The following is a 22,232-nucleotide window of genomic DNA, read 5'->3' as shown; positions in this document are numbered from 1 at the left end:
GTTTCCTGTGATTCTTCATAGTGACTTTTCCCTGTGCTTCTCTGCCTCTCAGGCCTTTGGAGAAAGCACAGCCTGTGGCCTGGAGACCTCCTGCCACAATTCTGGAAGTAATTGTGGTTTCTCTCTCACCATCTCCCAGCTTAGCTGAGAGAGAATCTGGATGTCTCTAGCACTAATTTGATGCACAGCTGCATCCTTGATCCACCTCCAGTTGTAGTCCATGGATGGATGTTCTCGGCAGGTGAACGTGCTGCCCCAAGGATCACTCTGAGGTGTGTGTATGTTCTTGCACCATGGGTTTAGGTCTGGTGCAGGTGGCTGCAAGCAGCTTGTACTCCCCTCAGGTTGGTGTAGAAACTTAAAAGTAAAGCCAAATCTCCTGAATAACTGAGCATATTTAACTCTCTGACAGTGGTAATGAGTTCTCATGTTCTTGACTCATCAACAAGCACTTTGCATTTGGTCTAAACTGTAATTGAGAATGTAGATTTTCCTTTGGTTCCCACAGTTTGTTTCTCACTTATTAGGATACAATTTGTCTATACCTGTAAAAGGACAGGCACAATTTCTTCAAGAAAATGGTATGCATAAAGAATATATATATATGTGCTTTCTACCTGACAGCTTTAGAAAAGGCCATATAATAGTTGCTACTAACTCATTTCTTCTTTCATTTTCATTGAACATAATGATTTTTCTCCATAAAGGTAAGAGCAAGTTAGATATTTTGTTCAATTAATTGGGCAGAAAATAATGTCTAAAAGCCATAAGGGGTTTTGACCTCTTCTAGGAGCAGGTATTGTTAATAATGATCTTTCTGCTTGCTTCTGCTTCTCCATTATTGTTGCTTCCAATTAATGGATGTTTGGTGTTGCAGTTTTCTCTTGGAGAGTAGGACTATTTCTCAGTCTTGTGCAATATCTGTGTAGTTTAGTGACCTTTAGCTTCTGGGCAGTGCCTCTACTTCTCTACCAGGTTCAGCTTCCCTTGCTATAGAAGGATTTTCTAACCTGTGCCTTTCAGCTGTATTACTGGGTTTCTGCACAAGAAGTCTGTCAACACAGAATCAAGCACTGCAGAAATTAGGTGGAGTAACAGTCATCTGTCTAAAATTAGAAAATTGGAGTTGAATTCTCAAGTGGCAAACTTACAGCACATGTATGTTCTAGCAAACTGTCCAGGATCATTTGGTTGCCAGAGCTGAACCACATCTGTGGTAATAAGTTCTGTTAGGAGGGACCACAGCCCCAGAATAACTCCTGAAGTATATCTGGGCAGTGAACAGAAGAGTTCTGCTTAAAATCATGTCATTAACTGTACTGTAAGAACTGAAAGATTGAGACAAGAGAATTGCACAGCACAAAACCCTTGTGCTAGTTCTAGCATTCTGCTTGTTACAGTGATGCTAATGGAATTGGTATTGTGTACACACACATGCATGGGGCATAGTGCTAGAAATTGCCACTACCATCTTGTGAGCACAGGGCATCCACAGCATCCACAAAGCACCTTTCTTCTTTTTTTTTTAATTGAAGATCAGCTAGGAAGTTCCTCATAAGAGATTTTGTGCCCTGGGTGCTTGACCTGTCAACACTGCATATAACATATCAAAGAGTTATTTTATGCAGGATATATTGAAACCAATGAAACTTTAATTGATTTTTGGAATGACAAGTAAGGCTATTTTGTACAAGGAAGCCTTTGCTACCCAGATTCTGTGCTCTGGGAACCAAGATTCAGCCTAATAGTATCTGACATCACTTAAGTATGATGTGTTTTGATGTATGTCTGTCTGGCCTCTGGTAGTAGTTGAGGCAAAGACACATCTCCTGAGTTTTTGGAACATCTCCCTTCCCATCCTGTGCTGCTTTTGCTAAGGTTGTTGTCCAGACAAATTAGCTTTTTTAGCCCCTCAAGCTGCTTCTCAAGTGTGGGGTTTTTTTTCCTCATGCTTTGATGACAGAAGTCTAGACTTTCCTTGCCCAGGCATGTAACTTTTACATGGCTAAAACTGAGGACAACAGCCTTATCACAAGGACTGCTTTCAGACCCCAGGGCAGAACTTGGTGCTGCAAATCAGAACCAGGTTACTCTGTATTTCCAGATGTCTCTGTGTGTGATGTGCCACATAGAAAATGTTAACACAGGTGCCACATACAAAATGTTTAGATGCTGTAAATCATACAAACCAACTCACACATGCAAGCAATGGAAACACACGTAAAAGACTGAAGTCCTGTTCTTTTGTGGTGTGTGGCAGAGAGAATAATGTCAAGTTGTGTGTATTTGTGAATTTATTCCCATATTCCTTGTTTTTTTTTTGTTTGGGTTTTAAAGCCAAAAATGCAATTAACACTGTAAGCCAAATAAAGAGAGCCCTTGGAAGTAAATTGTAGGTGTCCTAACTCAGTGCAGTATTCTAAAATCTGGATATATATATGGGTGTGTAGCTGATGTGTACTTTATACACAGCATCTCCTTAAATGTCAAATGTGTCTCTAGTCTGTGTACTCATATATGACTACAGGAAGAAGAAATTCTCTTGCATAATTTTGTAGGAAATGCAATAATTTAGCAGGTTCTGTAGGCCTGACCTCCTCATACCAGTCTAAATTAAAGATTTTGGCTCAGCCATTCCTGAGATCTCACTGCTGTATATTATTCTTGAGAACAATTACCAACAAGCACACATTTTATTTTTCCTCTTTGCTCCCTCAAAATGGTGTTTTGGTGGGTGGCAGAAATACTTGGGCTGATGCAAAATCCTGAGGTCTTACTGTATTTTGAGAATGCTACTGTCACTTTAGGGGTTAGCCACAGGACAAATGCATGAGCTTGTGCAAAACTGCATTTAAAATTGCCTCAGCAGATGAGCAGAGTGCAGGGTTTCTTTGTTTTTATGCCTTAGTGAATTCATTTTGTTCAAGTCCCATGTAACTGCTGCGAGGGGTACAGGTCGACTGAGGGATTCCTGAGTTGGAATAAACTCTTCCAGCTGCCGTAGCAAAGTCCCCGGGAAGGGTGTTCCGGGCAGTGAGCGGTGCTGCCGCCAGCCAGCAGGGAGCAGCCGCCGATCACCGCAGCTCAGCGTGGGCTGCCTTGCAGGAGAAATCCCTGGGAGCCAGATTTCTACCTCGAGCTTGTAAAGTCTGTGCTTCAAAGCCTCCGCAGAGCTAATTGTAAAGATAGGGCTAAAAATAACGATGTTATGATGGGCCTGCTCACACTGCTGGGGCTCTTCTAGTCTCTGATATTAACATACATTATTGCTCCTGTTCTCCGAGGGTGTGTAAACCTTTTCTGACAGGGAAAAACACCAAGTGTTAAACTTTCAAAAGCAGATATAGAGATGTTCCAGTATACAAATGTAAAATGAGAGGTGCAAACCAGGGATGTCTTTCAAAATGCCGAGTTCAAAAAACACTGATTTTACTGGGAGAGGAAGGGGGAACACTAAAATCAGTTGGTTACAAACAGAGTAAGATTTGGCTAATAACACTGCATCTTCTCTATATTTTATAATGGACGGATATTGTAGCTCAGCCAAATTATTCTTTTCTCTCCTCCTACCCACGCCTGCTGTTTTATCTGTGTTCTCTAATACAGATGTTCAGCAGAAACAATGCAACTGTCCAAACAATAACTCCAGCCATCTATTCAGCAGTCAACATGTTTGGCAGGGGGAGGCAAGATGCAATGGGGAAGTTGTGAGTCCTGTCTTTACCTCCCTATTTATATACATTCCAAAGTTTGTGTGTCTTCCTACTCCTGCCCAGCCACCAAGTACATCTGAGTAGAGCAAAGTGAAAAGTTGGTTTCTCATATTTTTTGTGAACTAGAGGTTTGTTTCAGGATCCTGCCAATACTAACAGAAACTAACTTTTTTTTAAAAAAGATATAATGTGCAGTCCTGGCAGCCACCATCTCCCTGACAAAATTCCAGAGACTCCTGGCCAATTACAGCCTGTTAGGGATGTGTTTGGAACATGTTTTTGAGCTGAATCTGTTTTTCCTTTTCAGAACCTTGAAATTTTCTCAGGTGAAGCAGAGCAATTAGAGGATTGGGGTAACACAGTGTCTCTTACCAGACCACTAACACTTTCCTCCCACCATATCCATGCATTTTGTTCAGCAAATTTTCCTGGCCTTCAACATCAATTGGGGGCTACAGACTGAGAATCTTCAGAGTGCAGGATGCCTTCAGCCTTTCAGTGTTCCTTTCAGCTTTTCCTGGCTTTCCAGGAGCAGCATAGTGTTTCTAGGTGCAGAGAATTGAAGAATAGCCCTTGAAAGATGCAAATCGAAGGGGAGGGGGTGTGTGCTATCTTGCTGTTTCCCACAACTGGAATCAGAAAGCAGAGAAATCCAGAGCAGCAGAAGGGAGAGGCTCTGAGAAATTGCACCTTTCTCTTTGTCGCCTCTACCTATGCTGTGACTAAAATGTACGTTGGTGCTCAGTGCAATCATCCTTACCAGCAATTTTTATCCTTTGACTTGTGATCTCAGGATGTACTGCATTGCAGGTTCTGCAGTCAAGTACTAGCATTTCCTTACAGCTAAGACTTGGTAAGGGAGGCAGAGGGAGGTTGTGACTGAGTTAAAATACAAGTGCCTTATGTGGGAGCTGACCCTCTGACTCAGCTTTTCCTGTGCCCTAAGATTGAGAGAATTAACCCAGGTGTTTTCTCTGCCATTGTCCTGTGGAAATAAACTGAATGTGAAAAGCTACAGCACCTGCAAGCAACATCCTTTGTCCTTATAGAGAGATCCCAGGGCTCCTTAAACCTAAAGAGTTCTGTTTGGTGCAACCATCTCTCTTTCGTAGCTTTTAACATTAAGGCTGAGAAAATGCCTTCTGTGCCACAGAATCTGGCCAGAAGCTGCAGGGAAAAGCTGTGGCTGTGAGGGAAAGGAAGCTGAGAAATGCTTGAGGTTGCAGGAACGTTTGTTTTGAATCACAGGATATCTTAATGACTCTTCAGGACACTCAGTACTTAAAGTCTTTAAAGTCTTTGATGGCAACTTCAGATGTGCAGCCTGTCAGCACAGCTCAGTGAGGTTATAATACTGCTCTCAGCTGGATAGACTATGACTTTGCTTGCTCCAAGTCAAATATGAAGCTTGCAGAGGAGCTCCAGCTGCTATGCAGTGCCAGCAAAGCAGCTTTTAATGCAGTTGACAGCACCATGGAGCACTCCCTAGCAATGGTCATGATTGTCTCTGCTCAGAGATGGCCATCTCCAAACAGGTGTGGGCAGCAGCCCCACAGAAATGATTGTGGTGTTTCTTGGAGCAACAGTTACTGTTACTTGCTCAGGAGGCTCTGTCAGGTGGGATTTGCCATTAAGACAACTAACAACACACCAGTGGAAGGGTTTTATAGAGCTTTGTGTATCTGAGTGTTCAGCAACCACATGTGAAGCACTACAAACAAAGCTCCTGGATACAAGGAGCACTCAACATGTCGGTAGGGAGAAGAAAACCTTTTTCTGTTAACAAGAAAGTATCATAATCTCTTTAAAAGCCATAAAAGCAGTGACAACATGAGGTTCAGAAAAAATTTCATTCCTCTCTAGAGTATCCTGTATGTCCTTTGTATACAAGAGATTTTTCCACCTGAAGAATTCATTCTCTCCAGGCTTCTCTGAAGAGCTACTGAAGGCTCAACATAAGGTTTGTGTGGAGAGTGTGTGGGTTGTGTGCAGTGCTCAGGCTAATTGCTGCCCCTGAAGCAGCTGGGAGGGGGTGGTCACAGAGGAATATTAAATGAAGGTAGTCCACAAAGATTAGAAAATGTGATAATCACTTGATTTGTCAGGAGTAGAATCAGGAAATTCATACAAATATCTCCAATTCATTATTATTTCCTTCAACAAGCAAAATTTCAAAAGATATCTGGCATGTACCCGTCTCCCACCTCACAGAGAGGAAAAAATCTCTTGTGTTACTGCTGGCTTTTGTTTCACTATTTTCTTCCTATTTTAAACATAAGAAGCAAATCCCAAAAATTCAACAAGCTCTTGAGTACTGCACAATGCCTGGCTTATTTCTTTTCATGCATGGTGTCATGGCAACAGAAGGAATTCAAAATTAATTATAATCCAGGCAAGATGGGCTCTACTTATATTGTGTTTGATTTAGCCTGGCCTCCTGATTTATTTTTGACAAAGCAATATCAGAGATGCTCTTTGCTACTACGGATTTTTTTCTTTGTCTGATAATGATCTTGTGGTCAATAATTTGAATATGTAGCAAGCTGCCAATGAAAATTGAATTATTACAGAGATATGAGACAAAAGAATAGTCAAAAGGAAAAGCAGGAGAGGTAGAAAGTGATTAAGTGAAACAGATCTTGTTAAACTTTATAAAATTCTGAGAGTAAAACAAAGCATGCTCTTTTTAACAGGAACAACTCTACAATTATTACTGTTAACAATTTCCCTAAAAAGATTTGATTTATGACTCATTAATCAGATATGAGAATGTGTTTCATCTGAGAAATGTTCAGTACCTGCTTTGATATGGTGGTGCCTTAACTTGAAAGATACCTTGATGGTACACAAAGGGAACTCAATAAAAATTCAGTTTGACTTTCCAGCCTAACAGGTGGTTTACTTCCTCATTCAAAGTCAAAGTACTAAATTAATTTTTCTCTTCTGCTCTGCATGTATTGTATAGTTTTTTACATAGAGAAGACCAGATTCAATTTTTAACCATTAGATAGAATTCTTACACCTGGAAAGCCATCTCTGCAAATCTGTACAAGTCTGTTTTGCACTTCCACCCGCAGCTATACTGTGCATCCTGTGAAGGACCAAATGCAGTCTTAGAGACCCTGCAGCAGATTCCTTCAGCCTCAGTTTTGCATAATGCAGAAATAGTTCCCATGTTATGTGTGAGTGAGCCATTTATGAGGCAGCTTCTGGAAAATCATAGGAGGTGTAAAGACATTAATCATAAAGAAAAAGGAAGTTCTGAATTATCTATGTTCATCTGTTTTGGCTTTTGAATGATAAACATCCATATCTGCAAGTTTTCATTCATTATGATCACCAGAATCAATATGTTTTAAAAAAAATCCCAAAACAAATCAAATCTGAGATACAGCACAATCTCCAAAAGTAGGATTTTGGAATAAATAATAGAGACAACAAGGTGTTGAATTTTATTCTTTGTTTGTACAAAATATTTTGCATGCACCTTAGTTCCTTTATGCCAAATCAATCTGACTTACATTTTCCCAGTATAAGGTAACCAGAAACAACCTACCATTGACTAAACAGAATATTCTCCTTTTTTTTATAATGAGAAAGAGAAATGCTTTTTTTATTAGCATGAAGAACTATATCTATCTAGGGGGGCAAAAAACCCCAACAACCTACATTGAGATGTCATAGTGCATTTAGTTCTTGACTTAGTGAAGAGTAAAGGAGATCTTTGACTGAACTGATAACCCACAGAAGATAGGCACTCAGCAGTCCTGCAGCTTGTGAACATCACTGTTGTTCAAGCCTTTGCATGCAGTGAGAGCTACTTGGAGGGTACTTTGATCCTAAGTTTCTCCACACTTACTTACCTCTGGAGTCTCAACATGATTTCTAGAGCTATTGCACAATATGTGCTGATGACTGGAAATTCTAGAAGCTAATGCCCTCCAGGACTGGCATCAGGGATCAGTGGTATTGCATAAATAACCTCTCAATAATGTGACTAATTTCTGTCAGAACAACAGCTAACTCATTGCAACAAGTGAGAAAGAACATGTGGGAAAAGTAGCAACAAGCACTGAACAACATCTTGACATGTCCTCCATGCAGTGTTGAGGAATTGATCCACTTAGCAGATGGGAGAGACAAGTCAGGCACGTTTCCTGATTCTTTGGGTCCACATATGGAGCATCAAAGAGGTGAACTCATATTTTTTGAAAACAGAAAATTACTCAGTTCAACAGAAATATTTGGGGGTGTAGACACTTCCCCAAGATGCAGGGTGAAAATATTCTGGTATGTGATGCCACTTTAGTATCAGCTTTGTGAATAAATTTGTGAGGCTAAGGGAGAGTGGGAAAGAGACAAGGAAATAACCAGATTTACTAGTCCACAGTTACTCTGAGGAGTAATGCTTTCCTTGTGGCTCTCTTACTGTGGCTCTCTTTCAGTGTTTTGCATCCATACTGCCTGCAGCCAGCACTGGTTATAGATTATACTGGAGGATTTCTAGCATCTGAATTGCTCTAGCATGTTTTCAGATAGTTCCACAAATTACTGTTTCCATTTATCTTGGATATTGTTTTAAATTACTCCGTTTTATGCATGGCAATAATGAGACACAGGTTTTGTTCCATATAGACTGGCAAGCAGGCAGCAGTCAAGCGTCCTGATGTGTACATGTAAACCCTTTCTCCCAAAACTGTCACTTCTGAAAAATGTGGTCCCAGCTAGCAAAACAGTGAGACCTTGCAGGCAGCTGAAGAGAGGCTGTCTGTTTAATCCATAGTTAAACAGAAGTGGGAAAGCAGTAGGAGCTCAGTAACTTCCTGGATGTGAACAATGTTATGTCAGCTGAAAACTTGGCAAAGCAGATTCATGTGGGGGCAAGGACAAAAGCGTAAAGTATAAGGAGAGAATTGTCCAGCAGAGTACAAGAGGATGCTGTACTTAATAAAAAAGGAAACACACAGCAGTGTAATTAAAACCAAAACAAAACCACTGCACAAGCTCATCATGCAAGTACAAGTGAAAGAAGGAAAAAAAAAGACCACCAAATCAAGTAAGTGTAAAACATTTATGTGAAAAGACATACATACTTTATTTCATAGAGCACCTGTGTAGAAAACCTATTTCTACTGTGTTTAATAAACTATCTGTGTAGAAAAGTGCATATCAGGGTTAGTTTACTTCTGCTATGCAAATCTGCTCAAGGCAGGGCTGCTGGCAGGACACTTCCCTTGACAGCAGCAGCATTCCCACCTGGCTGAGCACAGACTGACTTGCCTTCATTCAGCACTCCAACCAGGGTCACTGAAGAGAGGCACTTTTCATCATTGTACCGGGCAAATTCAAGGGCCAAACACTGTAATACTGTAATTTTAGCTTCTTATAGCTTAACATTTAATGAGAGTGTTAAGATGAAGAAACAGTTCCAAAGGCGTCCATGGGAAATTATTCTCAACCACAGGGAATAATACTAAATGAAAAGAGTTTAGAAATGGAGGGGAATTTGACCTTGGCAGAAGGTGGACTGAAATCAGAGACTGGCACCATTTCAAGGGTATTTTTCCAGTCAGTATTTTTCCTGCCCAAGTTAGAGGTTAAGCAATCCTAGTAGGAAGTTGATGGGAGCCAGAGACACCATTCTCAACCAAACAATGTGCTACTGATGAAAGGGTCAAACCCCTCAGGGGACAGGGCTGGAAATTGCTGCCTTTTGTAGACTAGATGTTTAGGTGGCAGTCTTCGCTGGCCTTGCTGATAGAACCTGACATCTTTCCAAAGAAATACACTTGTATTCCACCCTTGCAAAGTTTCTGACCCTGATTTTCCCATCCTTTCTTCCTAAGAACATTTTGTTGTATTCAGCATTGCAAGCAAATACTGCGACCAGTCGAAAAATCAACCCAAAATGTAAACACAGAAGTAATTTGTTTTATATTATTCAGCATCTTCTCTTCCTTTTACTTTTTTTCTATGAAACAACCAAATCATTAAGTATCTTGGAGAAACTTCTGATTTTTAAGAACAGTAAAGGAATCTACATCAAACAGCAGTGATGGCTCTAGTAGTGGTTGCAAAACCTGCACCAAAACCTTGCAGTAACACAGCAAGTTTCCATCCCACTTTAGTCTGGGGACTAGGATATAAATAGCAACAGTGAAAATGTGTCCAAAAGAAATAGAGATTTACAAGACAGCCTTCTTTCTTCAAAATCTTTTACTCTCTTCCTTTTACATGCACGCATACAAATTTCTAGCATTTACATTTGATGGGCTTAATTACTAAATTCTGAAAAATTATTCATTCATTCCTTTCACAGAGCTGTAATGAGGTGCCCAAAACTGAGTTTCTCACACTGATTCTCACATTTTTTTATCTCACCCAAACTGGATGTCTATGAATTAGAGCTACACAGCAAAGCCTCCCATTACATCCAACAGAAAGAAACAGTTCCCTCCAGAGGAGGCTTACCTCACAAGTTACGCAAGTTTTAGACTTTCTGTTTAGGTTGGTATCTAAGAAAACTGAGATGAGTTTAAACACAGTCCACTGATGTTAAAGTCCCCTCTCACAGTCCCCTCTCACAGTCCACTGATGTTAAAGAGCCATAGGGTTGGTTTCCCACAGCCCAGGCAAGCCTGACAGAAGGTTTTTCTCTTCCCAAGAACCAACACTGGAGCTTGTGGGATACTTTTCCACATGTACATTTAGCAGGCCCTTGGAAGTATCACTGTAGTCACTTTAAAATTGCAGTCTGAGATTAATAAGTTTTACCTGCTTAAACTTCCTGAGATAAATTTGTTTCTGAGAAGTTCTGTATGTTTGTTTTTGTGGAACTGGTTAGAGGATTGTGTTCCTGAATGCCTGCCTCTCATTTTAGTTTCTGAGCTGACAGGATAGACTTGCTGTTTTCAAGTGTTATTTCTGTGGGGAAAAAAAACTCTAGAAATCTCTTAGGGAAATGCAAACAGCGTGTTGCGCATGCTCCGTATTTCAGCTATTGAATTCCTGAGGGAAGTACCTGATAGTGGAGGTACAGTGAACTTGATACAGACATACATGGGAAACTCAAAATGAATTTGATCAAGTGTAAAAATGCAAATAATTAAGCTTTTGTGCCTGTTCTGAACTGTGATTAGAAACAGCTGAATTATCTGTGGGGGACACTTGCCTAAACTCAACTAAAACATATGGGGCCATCTTGGTGACTCTTCTGTTTATATTTGTTCATATCCACCAGGTTTGCAGTTGTACCTTTTCCACATAGTAGTTCACTACTTCATAAATCCAGGTGTAGCACACATATTAGAAGATCCATATCAGGACATTCACATTTTAAATCAATACCATTTTGGGTAATACTCCCTCTTTCCATTCTCTTCTCTCTTCCAGCATAACTGCAGAACACTGGTGCCAGAAGCCATATGTCTTCACTTTGAATACTTCTATGTAGTCTATAGTCTCCTCTGGTTTATTGTTTCTGACTGATCTTTGTTTTTAGAGCAATTCATCAGTTTAAAAATAGATGGGTGTGATACTTTCAAAAATCCCAATGAAGGATGAACGCTTTGATGTTTTCTTATTGAAAAATGCTAAATAATAATTCTTTGTATGGGGTGACTCTATAAGACTTTCTTAACATAAGTTAAGCAGTTTGGGCAATTTGATATTCCAAAATAATGTTTTAAAATGAAAATGAAATGCAAGAAATGCAAGTCAAACTAAATTCCCTTACTGTTGCCATTGTATTTTTTGGCAAGTCTTACCTCTTAATGTATTTTGGCTGAAATCGAGTCTTGCTTGTGTCTTATATTCACTTTTGTTTGAAAGCATAATCTCTTAAATCTGAAGGCCATGACCAATGATATAATTTCTGGAGTAGTAAGACTTAGGATGAAATATCTATTTTTTTAAATCTTATATTTTGTGCTCCGAGTCCCTTACTAACTGAAAGTGACAATGTTCTGGGGATCAGAATGAAAAATAAAATAGTTTCTATTTTAGTCACTTGGTCTGGGGATTCTACAATTAGTGGCCTACAAGGCTACTGAAGTATATGTGGCATTTGAGAAAGGTTCTGCTACGTCCCCTGCCAGAATCTGACTTGAGCAAATGAGATGTATGAGGAATACACCCCAGCTCCTGGCTGCACAGGAAAGATATGTGCCTGTATGAAAAGTGGAAGGGATTTCATCGGCCCTCTTCTGTTTGGGCATTTCATTTAAAATTCAGATAGATACTGAGTTTCCATCTGAAGACTGGTCACACCTCAGCCAATTATTTTCATCTGCAGCTATGCAGCCCCTGAAAACCTAAACAATAATATTACAGAATCACAAAGTCATAGAGTGCTTTGGATTGGAAAGGATGTTCAAGATCATCCAGTTCTAACCCCCCTGCCATGGGCAGGCACATAGTCTGCCGCCGTACCTGCCCTGAAGCTTCCTGGCTGGCTTTGCCTGCCTGGCAGAGGCATAGTCAGCTGCAGGGGACATTCCCCAGTGTCTCGAGGAGAGTCGGGGAGCAGCTAAGACAGCACTGCACTGTCTGCCTTGTATGGAGGAGAGGCGGCGTCCGAGGAGGTAATGAGGGAGCCAACTCAAGGCCAGGGAAAAAGTCTCAGGTTTAATCCGAGCTCCAAGGAGCCCCGAATGCCATTGTATCGGACAGCTGAAAGTGCCTTTGAGGCTCTTGCAATCATCTTAAATACCGGGGCGGTAACCAGGGGGAAGGGATGTCCACGACCCAATGGGGGGATTCGGGGGAGTGGAAGGCGGAGGGACAGACAGGCACACAAACCAATGGGGGAAGTTCAAGGGAGGGACCCTGGCCTTCGTCCACTCAATCAATGCCCAAGGTGGAAGATACTGGGAGTGTGGGATGGGAAGCCGAGTGATGGACAGGGTACCAGGGAGGGGATGGGGATGACTGAGCATTTTCAGGGAGACTGGCAATGAGGGAAAGGCAGGAAAGCTCGGGGTGGAACCATTGGGAGAAAATGGGGGGTGAAGGGGCAAAGCATTGCAGAACTGTTACAGAGATATGAAAACACAATACAACAATAGTCCACTAGACCAAGTTGCTCAGAACCCCATCCACCCTGGCCTGGAACACTCTCAGGGATGAGACATCCACAGCTTCTCTGTCAAACTGTTCCAGTGTCTCACCACTCTTACAATAAAGAATTTCTTCCTAACACCTAATCTAAATCTGCTCTAGGTTTGAAGCCACTACCCCTTGTCCTGGGACTACATGCCTTTGTAAGAAGTTCCTCTCCAGCTCTCTCGTAGGCCCTCTTCACGTACAAGAAGTCAACTATAACTTTTCCAAGTTATGAACCAATAGTTATGGAGTAATTTTAAAATAGGTATTTTACATGGCTAAATCAAAGATTATCTCAAAATTCTTCTGGCAGGGGTTTGCTATCATTTCCTATCACCTTTTCCTACTGTGTTTCCTACTACTATCCTGCAATACCTGAGCTGCTTTGCTTTTCTCAGAGCAAGATGTTGAATGGTTGAGACATGTTCTGTCTGTAGTGGATGGGTAAACAGTGGCTTTAACCTTGAAAAATAGTACAATGAAGTGAAACAAAAGTTTACCAATTGCAGAGCCAGTGAAGCCCAAGAATAGGTGAAAGATCTTCAGATTTTTCTGTGATAGAAGTTTTAATAAGAGACTGGACAAATATTTCATGGGAAGAAGGTGTTCTGGTGATGTATTTGGACCTCACAAAACACCTGAACTTTCCTGCTCAATGATTTTAAATCCACCATGAGACCTTGTGTTATCTGTAACGATTCAGGGAGTACCTATTCCAAATTTTCAGGAACATTCAGACCTATGCTCAGACACTTGGGGAAGTCACTATGGTCACTAAAGTATTTTATAACACAGGAATGCTACTACAGTCTCACTCCCTGGAGGCAAATACTCAAGATAGTGCACGGAGAAGGCTGCCTGAGTTTGTCCTAGCTGCTGGTTCACATGATTACTTACAGGATGTAAGTATCCATGTCACCATTTAATGGCTGTTTGTCAGCAAAGGAGAAGTCTTGCTTAACAAATGCAAGAGGCATTTGCTTGCTTCCAACAGCCTAAAATGAAAGGACAGACCACCCTGCACAATGAGGTCAGTTTTATAGAGGCTTTGATAAAAGACAGTGAAATGGAAAGATATCTGACTTTGAAATAGTTTCAACATAAATTTGGGAGTGAAGAGACCTCAAGAAATAAAAGACAGAGAAAAGGGTATTTAGGAAAGAACAATGTTAAAGGACAACCTTGTTTCAAAGGTCTATGTCAAACCAAGTTTGCTTGTTCAGAAGGTAAGATGTGATACAGACACATTCAATAATCTTATTTTCTTTTTCATAACCACACAGTGGGACAGTTTGGTACACCAGCCCTGCCAGATTGACTGGATTTCAAATAGAATGAAATATTACTTTGGTTGGAGACAAGACTTGCTGGTTTTGCAGGTATCAGGTGTGGTGCTTAAAAAAAGCTTTTTATGAGGGGAAAGAAATAGCAGGCAGTGATGTTCGCCATGTCACACTTATTTGGGAAGTCAGTAGGCTAAATATATACTCTCTTTGTTTTCTTATTGTTTTACTGAAGTGGAATCATCTTTAAAAGCCTGCCATATCACAGTGTTTCTGGAATCTAGAGACCCTTTCTAGACCTACACATCCTCAATGCACAAACCCAAGTTGCTCCTGCTCCCAGTTTGTGTAGATCAAAGTGGAGGTAACACCCCTACATATTGACAATGTACTGTTTTCTAGGTGTGTATTGTATACTTTCTTAGTCCCTTTGGGCCAGCTATGAGCTGGACAATTATATTGCAGGACAATGCATGCACTGAGGAGCAGTAGTCAAGCTCAGTAGTACTCATGCAAGGCTTACACAAGTTGAACTCATATCACTTCGCATATGTTTAGGAGACCTAAACTGGACCTAAACTCCCCCCTAGTCTCAAAGCAATGGAACTCAATATGTTTTTCATAACATATTCATAACATTTCAAAACAATGGAAATGAATATGTTTTCCTATGAAATGGAAAGCAAGGTAATCACTACACTTTCATTTTTCCTACATATTTCTAATGTAAGATGACATCAGAACTTACACATGAAGTGGCATGAAAACATGTAATTTCATCTCACATGGGAAAGGAGTGATGGTGTTATTCCTCAGGTAGTCTCAAATAGTGTACTTAATTTTCACCCTTACCTGTATTGTATTGTATTGTATTGTATTTATGGAAGAAAAAAAAGCAGAAAACAAATGCTATAGAGTAAAACAGAAAGTATAGAGTGCAACTTGTCATATTCCAGAATGATGTTTTACATATGATTGTATAAGTTATTACTTTACCTTGTGAAAGGAGAAAAAATAGGAGAGAATTAAATCAAAGTAGGAAACAGAAAAGAGTCATGGGAAACAGATGAAAGATGACATCCAAAGAATGGCATGAAAAACTGAAGAAAGGCTACACAAAGCCAGGAAATTGTCATTTTGCAGCAATGGCATCTATCTGTGATCGTCTCCAGCACTGTTTCACCACATCCATCACTGAAGGACGCACAGATGTCACCATGAGAAAGTCACAATTTGAATAAAGTTCCACAGCAAGCAATGGAAAGACTTTGATTAATTCCAGAGGCCTTTGGATGTGGCTCTTTCCATATCCTGGCTCGTTTTGGCTCAGAACCTGAAATCACTGTTTTGCTTTTAAATAACAATACTTTCCATTTCTGTGGTGACTTACATTCACAAAGCTCAGTGAAAGCTCGTAATATTTCCTTTTATGAGTTCTATTAATATCAAGCAAGATAAAAACCTTTTGGCTTGAAACACAGGTCTTCTGACCTCCTCACAGTTCAGAGGCAGCTCAAAATTGTAATTAATTTTGGTAAGAAATTGTAACATGTTGAAAATTGTTCTCATTCTGATTTAGAGAAATACAATGTTGTGAAGCTGCATGAAGGGGAGGTTTAGGTGGCATATCAGGGAAAGGTTCTTTCCCAAGGGGGTGGTTGGGCACTGAAACATGATCCCCTGGGAAGTGGTCACAGCACCAGCCTGACAGAGCTCAAGAAGCATTTGGACAGTGATCTCAGGCACATGATGTGACTGTTGGGGATGGTGCTGTGCAGGGCCAGGAGTTGGACTTGATGATTCTTGTGGGTCCCTTCCAACTCAGCATATTCTATAATTCTTTGATTTCTTATAACATGAGTATTATAAAACATAATAATCTAAGAAGTTATTCATGTTTTGAAATATCAAGTCAGAGATCATTCTTCAATTTTATGTTTTACTTATGAAATTAGATTTTCTTCTTTTATACATATGACAGTCAACATCTATCATCAGTTACAGTCTGAAATACTGTACAAATTACACTGCCTGTAACACATCATAATGTGATAGAAATATGGCTGAAAAACCGTTTGGTTTGATTTTCTTTTTTAGATTGTGGAGGAGACTGTTCTCTAGTAGCATAGCAAAAAATGAAATCTCTCAATTTTTTCCATCTTTTTTCCTTTTTTTTTATAAATATCTCCTGTTTATGTTACTAGATAATTGTTTGATTATTTTAGGGAGGACAACACACTATGAAAACTAATGGAAATAAAGTAAAAAAATTCCCTTGAACACAAAAAATAGTACATAGCTTTTTTTGCTATATGTTTAAGAAATGGAAAAAGTTCTTGTGTGTAGCAATATGATAGCAGATTCTTCTGGGAAATCTGTGCTGGATTACACATAAGTAAAAATAAATTATTTTGTATAGATAACCAGTAAATTGTAGACAATGAAGTTAAAATACCTCTGCAGAAATATAGGCAGCAATGAGCACACGTGGCTGGTGTGTGCCTATGTGGGTAGGGGGATCTGAGGGCATGTGTGCCTTGGTGCAGGTTGCCTGCCCTAGAAGGGATTTCCAAATCCCCAAAGATGAGACCAATAGAGAAAACAATAGCACTGCTATTTTAGAAACAAGAAACAAGAAAAGAGCAGTTCCAGCAGGAGCAGCTTGATGCAAGAAAAGGGCTTTTATCTCTGCTTCCATCCTGATATCACAGCCAAGCAACATGACGAGACCTTCAGTTCCAGGGCAACAGTACACTCCATTTTTAAAGGCCAAAATGGATTCCAATGAGGCTGTCTTGATTAATTTAAAATAGCCTTGTGCTGAAGTGGAAGAGGGCTTGTTCCAAAGCCCACTGAAGTCAATAGGAGTTGACTTCAATTGCCTTTGGATCTAGGCCAAGATAGAGGCACCATGAGGTCATAGTTTTACAACTTTTTTCTAAAGGACAAAGTCTAAAATGTTCCAACACTTGTGAGTTCCTTACTTAACTCCAGGATGCTTCAGTAGACAGTTTGCATTATGAATTGAATTGACTTTTCTTTTAGTTGAGAGGATGCTACTGAGTGCTCAAGTCAGAAAAGCTTGTGGTTGCAGTGGTTGGGGTTGCCACTAGAACAGGGAGGGGAATCAGCGATCTCTGAAGCTTTCTCCATAAATTACAGTTGTGCATCCCAACTCCCTGCTTCAGCTGCCACAGATGGCCTGGACCAGCTCAGTAACTGTGTGTCACCATAGCTGATTGCAGGGATTGTCCCGAGGGCTTACATCAGTAGTTCAGCATCCAGTCCTCTGCACCGACTTGTTCACAGCGGAATTTTTCTTTTTAGATTTCCAATAAATTAGTAAAAAACCCACAAATCTATTGAACACTATTGCCCGCACTCTCTCACATTTGTAGAAGCTTTCCTCTTTTTTCTCTCCTGGCTCCCAGCACCATTCCAGTCCCTTGCTCCAGCAGACAGGTCCAGCAGAGCACAGCATTGTGTCCTTTGCCTGTCTCCTTTGGCCATGTCAGGGGAGCTCATACTGGTTTGCTGGGTAATCCTGGCCCGTAAAATGCTGTCTTTGCATTTGTCCCACAGCCATGGGGTGGGTTGTGTGTAGCCCAGGATTGCCCTCACAGTAGTGCTGTCCCAGCCCAGGGGTGGGGTTTGTCATTGTGCCCTGCAGTAGCACTGCTGAGCTGCTGTGGGGCACTGAGCGGGGGTAAGGTGTTCCCTGGGGAATATCCCGGAGAGGAAAATTTGTGGGAAGGTGGTGACAGCTTCAGGATGAAGCAGGCAAAGCATATGAAAGGGGCCTTGCTTGAAATTAGGTCTGATTTTGATCCAGTCTAGACCAACACACAGTTTTCAATGCAAAACACAAAACACTTGCATCTTGTCCCTGAGCTTTTTTGTGAATGTTTGCTTAAATCAAGTAAAAGCCCCAAAACATAAGGTCAAACATAAGAAACATATGAAAAATCTATTACAAATGAAAGAGTGACAAGAGAATTGGCCCCGCTTGTATCTCTAAAGGAAATATTATGACAGACTTTCTTTTTCTTTTTCTTTTTCTTTTTCTTTTTCTTTTTCTTTTTCTTTTTCTTTTTCTTTTTCTTTTTCTTTTTCTTTTTCTTTTTTCCTTTTTCTTTTTTCTTTTTCTTTTTTTCTTTTTTTTTCTTTTTTCCTTTTCTTTTTCTTTTTCTTTTTATTTTTTTTCTTTTTCCTTTTTCTTTTTCTTTCCCTCTTTCTTCCTCTTTTTCTTTCCTTTTTCCTTTTCTTTTTTCTTTTGTTCTTTTTCTTTTTTCTTTTTTCTTTTTTCTTTTTTCTTTTTTCTTTTTTTTTTCTTTTTTCTTTTTTCTTTTTTCTTCCTTTTTCTCCTGCAACAGTTGCAAAATCAAAAGAAACAAAATAGGGCAGAAGAAAATGCTATGACTTTGGACTAGATTTGCCTGTGTAGAAGAATCTCATACAATTAACAGCCTAGTCCTGTGTAACTGTCTCAGGTGATCTGGCTGACATACCATCCTCATCAGAAATATCTTAAATAAATATTTCTGAAAGCATCAGGTTTTGAGAAATATTTAGCATCCTTTAAAAAGAGTTGTAAAATCAAGGCAGGCTTATTTTCAGGAAAGGGTAACATGAGCCTTTGTTATGATCAGAAATGTATAAATTCAATATCCCAACAAAAACACAGGACCCACCCCACTCCCCACCCCTCATCTATCTTAGCTTTATGTATTTGCCAGCATAATTATTTGCTGTTACGTGTGATAGATACAGTCCCCTGTCTGGTTCCAGTCTGAGCTCTAGTCTGATGAGTTCTTCCACTAAGGATGTTTGCTGGTTCTTATCCTTGATCAAAGCTTATGTCAGGAAGTATTTTGCACCAGTACTGTTAAAAAGGTAGCTTAAATAAATAATACAATTTTTATTTTCTGTACATGAAGTGATTCTTTCATGGACAGTAAAGTTTTTGTCCATTCTTACTGAATAAACAGTATTTTTAGTCCATTATCTCCCATCATTATTGTAATGTTACTCAATAAACTAAATGCTTTATTTGTTCAGCAGGGTGACAGTGTATTTCCTTAACAACACAACATCATTGTGTGCTTTAGGAAACAGCTGCAGAAACCAGTAAAGTGATGACACATACTTGGAATTTTCTCCATCTCTCAACCACATTTTGATGAATATCCCATGAAATGAATAAAAGCTATCTGCTGTAAATGTCAGGCAGGTGCTATGCAGCTGCACACCAAACACGGAAAGACTATTTCATGAGAATCTATCTGCTGTATCTATCTCTTCATCTCTCCATCTCTGCACTGTGTCTACCCATCTACATCTTTTTCTGTCCACTCTGCCTAAATCTCATATCCAAATCTATTTCAATCTAAATATCTTGCTTCTCTCTAAATCCAGGTTTTACTTCCTGCTGTGGCTATGACATCCAAAGCCTTTTGTTAAAGACATTAAATACAGCTTATTTGCTACATTTGGCATTGGTTGGAATATCCTATTAAAGGACATTCAAGAATGTCAGCTCTCATTTAGGCACTATTTAATTAAGTTGTTTAAAATGCTCATCAAAATGCAACTAGCTTCTGAATTTTGAATATAACAGCACAGTTCTTGCAGCATAGAGAATTTTTAAAAGGAGTTTTGCACTGGGTGGAGGCAAAGAGGCATTTTGATGCCATCTTCTGCACAATTTGCTGCTGAGGTAGGCATATTTTGTTCAGCAGGATTACAGGCAGTATGTGTGTGCTTCAATGAACCCTGATATTACATAAGTACAACAATCTCCACCCTTCTGAAGAACTGACAGACCCAGGAGAGAGTTGGTATGTGCCACCCCTGTGCTGTGCTTGGCACGTTCTAGTGATCAAATTTGGGGCGGCTCACTGTCCACCATCATAATTCTCCATTGTCTGTGACTTATGGATGGGACTGACACATTCTAAAATGTGCTGTAAATGACAGTCGTCTACCTAAAAGCTTCTCATACTCCATGAATTTTTCTAGTACACCTCATGTATACCTATCAGTGTGAATGTATGTGTATATATATATATATATATATACACACACACACATATATACACCCCCTTACATAACACATTTATATACATAGAGTAATAGAAGAATACTTCAGTTGTACGAAGCTACTGTGTTCATCCAGTCTAATGCCAATATATAAACACACTTGTTTATATATTCCAGTGCATCATATGCATATTTGTGTGCATGTATGTCTCTGTATAAAGAAGAACCATCAGTGCTGTGCATAAATTCATAGTGTCAGCTTGTATCAGAGTCATTGCAAAACTGTGAGGAGCAGGGTTAGGGTTAGAGTTGACACACTGACACACTGACACACCAGGTGCTTGCCCTGCAATGAGAGACTTCAGCTAGCTCAATAAATGGTCCAGCAAGAATCTTATAAAGTTCAACAAGGGAAATGCCAAGTCCTGCAGGTGGTGGGGGGGGGAGTGACCCTGTGCATCAGGACACACCAGGGGCCAGCCAGCAGGAAAGCAGCTCTGCAGAGGCAACCTTCTACACCAAGTTGACCATGAGACAGCAATGTGCCCTCACAGCAAAAATCAGCAATGTCCTGGCCTGAATCAGGGGCTGCATTACCAGCAGGTCAGGGAAAGTCACCCTTCCTCTGTATTCAGCTCTGAATATGTGGAGTGCTTTGTTCAGTTCTACACTACAAGTACACTCTGGACCCAGACCAAGACAGACATATACATACTGGAACAGATCCAGGGAAGGACCACAAAGATGATGAAGGAAGTGGAGCATCTGACATATGAGTAAAAGTTGATTCATCCCAGAGAAGAGAGTGCTTAGGAATCTGGTCAATGTGTATAAATACCTGGTCAGAAGATCCTGGTAGATTCCTCTCAGTGGTATGTGGTGAGAATACAAGAGGCAATGTCACAAGTTGAAATACTGATTATTGTATTTAAACATCAGGAAAAAACTTTTTACCATAGTGTTGGGTCAGATACACAAGAAACCTGGAAGAAACCTACCCTAAATGCATTCAACAAACTTCTAGAAACACTGACATTGGTCATTGAATGCCTGAGAGACACCAGTGCAAGGATTGAGTTTCCTGTTATTCCACACACTCTCTCAAGAGCCCAAGTAATACCTTTTTTTTTTTTTATTTGGTACAGAGTACTTTATCCAATAGCTATATTTTAAAGATTCTATCATCCTCATGTTTTCCTTTCAGTTTCAGTCCCTTTGTATATCAAACTGCACAGTTTACTCAGTCACACTAATCCATGGTCTTTACCATTATGCTGGTCCTGTGAGTAAGAAAACTTCTAAACCAATTTTCAGCTTAGCTTGTTCTGTTACCTTAGTTTTACAGGCATTGATTATTCATACTCAAAATCTTTACCAGGGAGAAGAGTAGCTGATGTCTGTTTTTTCAGCTATATAGAGGAGGAAACAATGTTTAAATGAACCAGTGTTCCTCACATACCATTCTCAAAAAGCAAGACATTCTCAGCTGCAATGAACAGCAATGGTGTGGAGCATTTTTCTTATGACACTGTAAAAGCTGGATGAACATAATCATTTCCCAACTTAGTCTAGACTAAGCCTTATGTGTTTTCATAGGACAAATAGATGAGAATTTTTGTCCCCTGAAAAGTTTTCTAAAATTAGTTTCTTTAAACTTCCAATATGTAAGGAAATATATGTTAAAAAATAGTCTGACTTCAATTTATCAGATTTTCTTTTTCATTAGTTCCTGAATGTTAAATTTGTTTTATGTAGAATTGATAATAAGCATTCACCAAGTAGGCCTATAAGGCTTATAACTCCCATGTTTTATGTGAAATCAGAAAAAAATTATCCACTACCTAACACAGGTGCTGAAGGCTTATTTTTATTTGGGTTTTTCTCCTCAGCTAATAAACAAATACAAATGAATGAGGTCAGCTAGGTGTTAGAAAGAATTTTATATAATGATAGATTTTCGATAAAAATAAAATGTCTCTTTGGTGTTTTTTCATGTTACTTTTTTTTTTCTTGGAGAAAATATGCACAAAATACTAATTCTTCCCATACATGCATAAGAAAAATTAAAATTGGCTTGAAAGTAATGTTGAAACTG

General features: G+C 39.7%; 1 protein-coding gene across 2 annotated transcripts in view; it reads left to right on the top strand.

Moving 5' to 3' along the window:
* RNF144A (ring finger protein 144A) overlaps window positions 1-21,542 on the top strand; it is an 83,378-nt gene extending 61,836 nt beyond the window's left edge. The window contains exon 8 of one of the 2 annotated variants that reach the window (XM_068183509.1): window positions 21,516-21,542. In XM_068183509.1, coding sequence (XP_068039610.1) covers window positions 21,516-21,527 — 12 coding nt within the window. In that variant the 3' untranslated portion in view covers window positions 21,528-21,542. Of the gene's footprint in view, window positions 1-52; window positions 16,253-21,515 lie in introns of those variants that run through there. The other variant, XM_068183508.1, reaches the window with a different exon arrangement.
* The last annotated feature ends 690 nt before the right edge of the window (window positions 21,543-22,232 follow it).

The sequence above is a fragment of the Anomalospiza imberbis genome, chromosome 3, assembly GCF_031753505.1.
Source record: "Anomalospiza imberbis isolate Cuckoo-Finch-1a 21T00152 chromosome 3, ASM3175350v1, whole genome shotgun sequence".
In the NCBI taxonomy this organism is placed as follows: Eukaryota; Metazoa; Chordata; class Aves; order Passeriformes; family Viduidae; genus Anomalospiza; species Anomalospiza imberbis.
The sequence above is the reverse complement of the archived record's forward strand: the minus strand, read 5'-3'. Positions and strand labels throughout refer to the sequence as shown.